Source organism: Raphanus sativus, chromosome 9 (genome assembly GCF_000801105.2).
Source record: "Raphanus sativus cultivar WK10039 chromosome 9, ASM80110v3, whole genome shotgun sequence".
Classification (NCBI taxonomy): domain Eukaryota; kingdom Viridiplantae; phylum Streptophyta; class Magnoliopsida; order Brassicales; family Brassicaceae; genus Raphanus; species Raphanus sativus.
In genome coordinates, this window is record NC_079519.1 from 16252806 (window position 1) to 16261436 (window position 8631).

Below are 8631 nucleotides of genomic sequence, written 5' to 3' on the forward strand. Positions count from 1 at the left end.
TCATCATTCAGATACATCATCATTCTCTTCAACACTAGAAACATCATCACTTTCATTAAACTCGTCTTCAACAGCATCGTCAGTGGTATCGTCGGGAAGATCTTCATACTCATGATTATGCGGATCAATGAGTAGGATGTCATCCATTTGTTGTTCAGGTTCTTCGACTTCATTGATGTGTTCTTCTTGCAAAGGTGGTTCTTCTCCACCGATTATTCGTCCACGGGGTGTAACTTTGATGACGGCTAACCAACTTATTCCAGATTCTCGCAACCTCGGGTATGGTAGGAAGCTAACTTGGTATGCTTGCGAAGCTAATATGAAAGGCTCGAATTTGTTGTACCTCCGTCCACCGTTGACAGCAACTACACCGAATTTGTTAAATCGAACACCTCTGTTGACCACGGGGTCGAACCAGTCACATTTGAATATGACGCCTTTCAGCTTCAATAACCCAGGGAATTCCACTTCAATAATCTCCTGCAAGATCCCGTAGAAATCGGTTTCGCCTTTCACACAAATTTCATAATTGCTGGTCGTCCGGTGTTTACCATACTCGTACGTATGAAAAGTAAAGCCTCGTGAGAAATACATTGGTGATGTGGTGACCTTTGCAAGTGGACCCTGAACTAATTCGTGAAACCATGTGGGGTAATCTGGATCGTCATATTCAACCTGCAAAATTAAATTAAAGAGAACATTGAAACAAATGTCTTAAGCTAGCTTTCGTTACACCCCGTGGGCGAAACAAATATCGGATTGGAGTAAATACCTGACTCTTCAACCATTTAATAAAGTGTCTATCTTTCCTTTTATCTACCTCACTTGTGGATATACCTGGGATTGTTTCTTGGACTTGACTAACAAATAGGCTGTAAAATGCACATATTTTATTAGTTATATCATCATTTGAAAAATATATTTTAATTACAATTAGTTTAGAAGTTTCCATATATGTTACCTTTCAAAATAGCGCATAAATGGATCCTCACAATTAAGTAGAATGTAAGTGTGTGCACTATGGGCGTCTTCATCACTCGACCACCAAACCTCTTTCGTTTTCCCACCCATTCGCTCAATCTGGCTAAAGATATCCGGAACACCAGCAACTGCATATGTTGGGGCAACACCACCATCATCATATCTTTTTGGAGCTCTTTGTCAGGTCCGTACATTAGGTGCAAAGTAGTACGATGTGAAGTGAGATGTTTCTTCCGTCAAACTTCCAGCAATTATAGAACCTTCAACCTTTGCAAGGTTTTTTGCCTTTCCCTTCAAATATTTCATGGCCCGCTCATACTGATACATCCATCCATAATGTACTGGTCCTCGAAGCAATGCCTCATACGGGATGTGGACAGCTAAATGCTCCATGACGTCAAAAAATGAGGGAGGAAATATCATCTCCAAGTTGCACAATAAGATCGGAATGTTCTCGTGAAGTTGTTCTACGACATCCTCTTTAAGAGTGCGAGTGCTCAAATCCCTGAAAAATGCTCCAATGGCTTTGTATATTCCAAAAACAATTAAGCAAATTATTAGTGCATATTTTTGAAAAATAAATTAAGAAATTAATTAGTGTGAGTATTAATAATATATTACCTGCAAGTGCTTCATGTACTTTGTTGGAAGTAGCTCCGCAAATGCAAAGGGAAGTAGTCTTTGCATAAAGACATGACAATCATGACTCTTCATCCCGGAGAACTTTTGGCCCTTTTCAACACATCTAGAGAGGTCTGAAACATACCCATCAGGAAACTTCACTGCTGATGCAACCCAGTTAAACAAGACCGACTTTTGTTCTGAAGATAATCTGAATACCGGTACAGGAACTTGTCCATTGATTTTTATATGTAACTCGGGTCTTGAGCAAATATCAGGCAAGTCCAACCTCGGTTTTTAATTGTCTTTTGTCTTCCCAGGAACATTCAATATTGTATTCATGATGTTCTCAAAAAAATTCTTCTCAATATGCATCACATCTAGGTTGTGGCGCAAAAGAAAATCCTTCCAATACGGCAACTCCCAAAATATACTCTTTTTGTGCCAGTTGTGCTGAACTCCATAATAATCAGGCATATTACCGGGAACATGCCAATTACCACCACAACGAACTGTTTCTTGAGCTCCGTAGTAATCGATTTGCTGTTCAATTTGTTCTCCAGTTAAATACGGAGGAGGAGTGTCTCTCACAACCCTTTTCTGCCTAAACAATTTCTTGTTTCTTCGATAAGGATGGTTAATGGGAAGAAATCGACGATGACAATCGAACCAACTTGTCTTCCTACCGTTCTTCAGCTGAAATGCATCTGTCGTTCCATTACAATATGGACAAGATAATCTCCCATGTGTAGTCCACCCAGACAACATCCCATAAGCAGGAAAGTCACTTATGGTCCACAAAAGCATCGCTCGCATCGTAAAATTCGTCTTCGTTGAGCAGTCGTACGTCCTCACCCCTGTTGACCACAAATCTTTCAACTCTTTTATCAATGGCTGTAGAAAGACATCCAGAGACCTTTTTTGATGGTTCGGATCAGGTATTAATATGGTCAAGAACAGAAACTCCCGTTGCATGCACATATCTGGGGGCAGGTTGTATGGCATCATAAAGACTGGCCACAATGAATATTGTCTCCCTGACATACCGAAGAGACTAAATCCGTCTGTGCATAATCCCATATACACATTTCGGCTATTGCTAGCGAATTGTGGATATATTTTGTTAAAATGTTTCCAAGCTCTTGCATCTGATGGATGAGTCATCTCACCATCCGTCTGAGTATGCTCGGCATGCCATCTCATTTTTCCAGCAGTCTCTTCAGATTGGTACAATCTTTTCAATCTGTCGGTAATTGGTAGGTACCACATCCTTTGGTACGGTACACTATTACGTCCTCGTCCTTGCGGTTTGAATCGTGGCTTCTTGCAGAATCGACACTCTTCTAACTTCTCATCATCTCCCCAGTAGAGCATGCAGTTGTCGATGCAAACGTCTATCATCTCAGAAGGCAACCCAAGACTATAAACTAGTTTCTGAATCTCATAATAAGAATCAGCAGAGACATTGTCTTCCGGCAAATACTCTTTAAACAAGTCTGTCCATGCATTCATGCAACTTTCAGGTAGATTATGATCAGTTTTAATACTCATCAATCTAGCAGCCAACGACAATTTAGAGAGACCTTCTCTACAACCACTGTAAAGTGGCTGATTCCCAGCATCTAACATTTCATAAAACTTTTTTGCATCTATGTTAGGTTCTTCAACTTCATCATCATCATGAGCAACAAATGCATCAGCTACCATATCATGAACCCTATCATAATTATCTACCATCTGCTCCTCCTGATGGTATCTATGTTGATTATGCAAATGATCAACCGGTTCATTCTGAAAATTGCTATTACTACTACTAGCTTCATTCTCATAATTATAACCTTCTCCATGTTGAAACCAGATATAGTAATTTGGCATGAAACCTCTATTTATTAAATGCTTCCAAACATTTTCACGAGTTGCCAGTTTTGAATTGTTGCATTTCCGACAAGGACAAAACATCTTACCGCTTTCCTGGGCGAGCGGTGTAAAATCTGCTTGATGCATAAATGTCTCTAGTCCTTCCAGATACTCTTTCGTCACTCTCCCGTTAGCATCTCTATGCGTGTACATCCACCTCCGCAACTCATAATAATTTCCAACACCGGACATTTTTTTTCTTTCACGTTTTTAGATTTTTTTTTCCTTTTGCATGTGGTGTGTTTCAAATGAAACACAAATGACATATTTATAGGAAAATTCGAAATTGGTAGGTTAGATTTTACTACGAATTAACGACGAAATATGGGTGGTAGACTAGATAAAAAATGTGTCTCACCTAAAATTAAGTTGAATTCGCAAAAACCTCGTAAACATATTCCTCGTTAATTACACGTTAAGTTTTACGTGTTCATTACGACGAAATGCAGTTTCCTCGTAAAAACGACGTTACTTTACGTTTGGTTTACGACGAAAATGTTTCGTCGTTATTTAACGACGAAATAACGTGTTTATTGTCTTTTCACGTAAGTTCCTCGTAAAGCCGACGTAATTTTACGAGGAAATTATTTTGTCGCTAACTTTCGTCGCTAAGGCCGTGTTTTCTTGTAGTGAATCTCGATTCCATGATCCTTATGATATCAGGAATGTTGCACTAACACCTGATGAATTTGGAATTTTTAGGGACATAGATGGCTATGCAAGAGCAACGGATGGAAGAGTTCTTCTGCACATAACCAGAGAAGACATAGCAGACATCCTCCAAGTTGCTAATGGACCAGAAAACCTGTTCACACAGCAACGTGGCCATCCAGACATCCTAGCTCACGTCCAGGAGTTCACCATCGATCGACATCGTTTCAGAACCATCGATCGACGGCGGATATCCTAGATCGATCGACAGAGCAAGAGTCAGATCGGCCGACAGACGTTTGGAGTTTGGACGACGCGCCTTTAATACTGATGGATCCAGGAGATTCAAACGGGAAGCAAAGGATGAATATGGTGTCTACAGAGATGAGTTTGGCTATGCTAGAGGAGTAGATGGTGAAATCATCCATGTTACCAAGGAGCACACAAGGAGAATTCTGGAAAGAGCATCAATTTTTCACAAAGGTTGCTTACGCCTTCCAGAACACATACGCCCTTACCATGCATACAGACCACCACCAGTACCCTACAGTAGAGATGAAATAGATGATATGGTGTCTGATGTATGGAGAGCTCAGGCACACCTTGAGGCAGACATGCGCACATTGGTGGAAGACACTTTCCAGCCTTTGGATATCACCTACAAGGATTTCCAAAGTGACATGGCTGAGATTAGAATGGAGCTTGGAAACATATTAACAATGCTTGAGAAGGAGGCTACGCCACCAGTATCGATCGACGCCGTACATGTACCATCGATCGACATCGGCAAGACTACATCCAAGGACCGACCAGAATGTTCATCACCTAAGAGAGATGAATGGGAGATTGCTCACATCAATACACGGATTAGAGATGTCTACAGCCCTCTCAACAACAATGTCGAATGGTTAAGCAAGAGGATCGATCTTCTACAGAAAAAGCTAGCATCAATTCGCAAGCAAGATCAGGCTGGAATGCTACTTTTCCATCAATCGACACACTGTCTTCAACGTCGATCGACACAAGGTTCGCAGCACTGGAAGATAGGATGAAAGCATACGAGGAACAACATGATCACTTCAGTTCACCTATAATGCGATACTAGGATACCCTGTGACAGCAGCTGAACGAGCTACAACAAGACATGAGCACAGTTCAAGATCATCTTGGTATTCGTGACAGAAACACGACATCGATCGACAGGCCTAGACCACCATCGATCGACATCGAGCCACCACCAGCGAAGGGAGCATGCACTGCAGCAGAAGTTGAAGAGATCAAACATGAGCTGTACAAAGCTCTGGATGCTATGGCAAGGAGACTCAACGGGACCTGTGATGACATTGACGAAACTGTCAATGAACGAGTGAACAGCCTATGCAGAACTACCCGCCAAATGAAGGGCAATATACGTGCTCTGCAGTACCAAGGACATTGCTCACAATCGATCGACACAGTTGACACTGAATCGACCGACAGAACTCTCAGCGAAACGACCGACGCGCACCTAGTAGAATCGATCGACACCGAGTCCTTTGCAGATCAAGATCAGCAAATTCATGCCCAGCATGACAGAGAACAACATGAAGAACTGCCTGAGCATTCAACATTTGATTTCTATCAGCATCAGTTTGACATGGAAGATTTGGACAGAAGGTTGCAAGTCATCAAAGCAGATTTGGCAAAGATACATCCTAGATGGACAAGATCAGATGATGTCACAAGAAGCTTCACTGCTGCTGAGTCCAAAGATGAGGGAAATGTTTGCCCACCAGCAAACAACAACCCCCTCTGCACCCCCCTGAGTCACACACCTACCAAAGTCAAGCTAAATGACTATAACAAAGCGCTGAGTGGGAGGCAACCCACTATTAGGTATTCTTTTATTTTATTTTTAAGTTATTTTTCATTTTTACTTTTATTTTTCGGATTTATTCTTGCAGTTTTTATAAGATCCGAGTAGGATGATGATTCCGTCGACCGACACGGACCATTAATATCGCTCGACACCACACGACCATTACTAACGATCGACGTACACCCCTACGAATCGATCGACACCTTGTCGATCAGGTTTTATCGTTCTATCTTGTTATATTTATTTATTATGATTTATTTAATTTACCTCACTCCGGCTGTGTTACACTGGGACAGTGTAATTTAAGTCTGGGGGGGAGTATACTAATATGTGTTTTATTTTGGTTTTTATTTAAAAAGTTTTTCAAAATTATTTTTCACATAAGTATTAAATAGGAACATTGATATAGATTTATATTTGATTGTCTGACCACTCTTTAGCACCATTCTAGATTTACTGATTGCAGATAGTACTAAAGATGCTAAAGTGGATCAACCTGTCATCTATATACATTAGCTGAGATTGTTTGAAGGAACCAAAGCTGACCTCCAACACTAATACTGACTTATTTGCTTGTCTTGGGGCTTGAAAATCACTGGATCGGAATCCTCTTACAAGTCTGGAAGGTAAAAAGTCTGTGTCTTTCTGGTTTCCTTCCTTCTCTCTCTTCGGCATTTCAAAGATCTAAGTTTATGTTATAAAAGATTGAAATGATTTCCTGAGAGGCAAAGGGATAGGAGTGTCTCCTGCGACCCCAGTATTCTAAATCTCAAGGTTGATTACACATTGTGGAAACGAGGGATAGGTAATACCAGAGACCCCATTATTCGCTACACTTTGTCAAAAATGTATGAGTTACAATGCAAATGTCAATGAGATAGACTAGATGACCTTTGTGGCATCGAAACCTGTTGAAATTGAAACTAATAAGAGATTCAGAGAAGAGAGATGAGGGGAGAAAGGGATCAGAGAAGACTACCTATGTGTTCAGATACTTGTTTGAGTTGAATCCATGTGTCCTTTGATCGATATTCCCAAGGTAAAGCCTGCACTTTTATTTTATGTTAAGAAATGAGGTTAGTAGAGGGGAATGTCAGATGAGATTTGCTAAGTTGTTGACTAGATGAGTTTGGTTGTTAAGCTAGGATAAGGCATAATGTACTTCTGTGATTAGGATGTTTAGATAAGAATTGCAAACCCATAGAGTGATGACTTCAATATCTTGAATCTTTGAGTTCCTACTGTTTTCAAACCTTTTCCAAAGACTACTGTATTTGCTTGAGGACAAGTAAAGGAGTAAGTCTGGGGAGTTGATATACCATGGATTTTACCTGTTTTCTACCATGGTATACTAGTGTTTTATTATATATTTAATCTGTTTTCTAGCATGTAGGTATGTTTTCAGGTTCAGGAGCGTTTCATGATAAAGTGATGTTTTTGGAGCATTTTGGAGTGCAAGAAATGATACACCCGAGTTGACCATTCAAGACCAAGTCGGAAGTCAACATTGCGATAAGAATCCGCGTACTAGAAGATTACAATCGATCGATACACAACTAGTGTTGTCGATCGATATCGAGGACGAAATGGTCTAGCCGACTACTTCACCAAGACTTCACCAAATTACGAGATTGCCCCTAACGAGTTTTTAACCTAATGGAAATGCTTAAATATTCATGCTAAGTGTTTTTGATGGCAACCTTTGAGAGAAGCAAGCTTTGAAGAGTCTAAGCAGAGAGTGTGAGAGGGAGACTAGAGTTTTACTTATTTTGAGAGATTGGAGAGATTTGTTACCTCCTTTTGTATTTCTACTTCATTCTATATATGCAATTCTTTCATCTATCTATGGTTATGAATTGCTTAGCTATGTCTGAGTAGTCTACTTGTTAGATCTAGGGTTTAAAAAGGTTTGTGGGATTAGCCCCAAACTATAATTGCTAAGTTGTGATATTCATCAAATAGATTGGAATCTAAGCTTGTTCTAGAGTAGCTAACTAGAATATAGATCACTAGGATCTTTGATATCTTGAATTATCTGTTTGAACTAGTATGTCCTTGGAGAAGAGGTAACCGCCCTCCTTGAGATCTAGTATTCATTATCAGCTCGCGCCTAGGCATATCTAGAAGCCGTCAATCGATATCCCGACAGGTGAATCGATCGCCGAGCGAAAGGTGTATCGATCGATATCTCTATAGGATATTGATCGAATCTTTTTCTGTGTCAACATACAACAGTTGAGGCCAGAGATCTAGATTATTTAACCAGTGAGACATCACTTAGAGTTAAGCGATTGAGTTCTATAGTATCATGCAAACAATTTGTTAGGCATTTATAGACATTATAATCTCCATTCCTGAATAAAAGCCCTAAGTCTAGCACTCTTTATTTCATTTAAACACCCCATCATATTGATTAGTTAGAGCAACTACCTTGCTCATTTTAGGAATTGCTATTTTCATTTCTATCTTTAAAACCAACTTTACCTAGGATTGATTAGTAGATTATATTTAATTGGTTCCCTAGCTCCTCGTGATTCGATCCCAAAGTACTACAGCTGTACCTCTTATTTGAGAGAGTAAGCTCTACTGGGTAATTTGAGCAC

General features: G+C 40.1%; 1 protein-coding gene across 1 annotated transcript; it reads right to left on the reverse strand.

Annotated features, from left to right (window-relative positions):
* On the reverse strand, nucleotides 1–7535 carry LOC130499554 (uncharacterized). Its single transcript, XM_056993725.1, has 3 exons — nucleotides 6036–7535; nucleotides 962–1458; nucleotides 1–872 (listed from the first exon to the last, which is right to left on the reverse strand). Exon 3 carries the CDS (start codon nucleotides 592–594, stop codon nucleotides 4–6), a length of 591 nt encoding a protein of 196 aa, XP_056849705.1. The 5' UTR covers nucleotides 595–872; nucleotides 962–1458; nucleotides 6036–7535; the 3' UTR covers nucleotides 1–3.
* Nucleotides 7536–8631: the final 1096 nt, after the last annotated feature.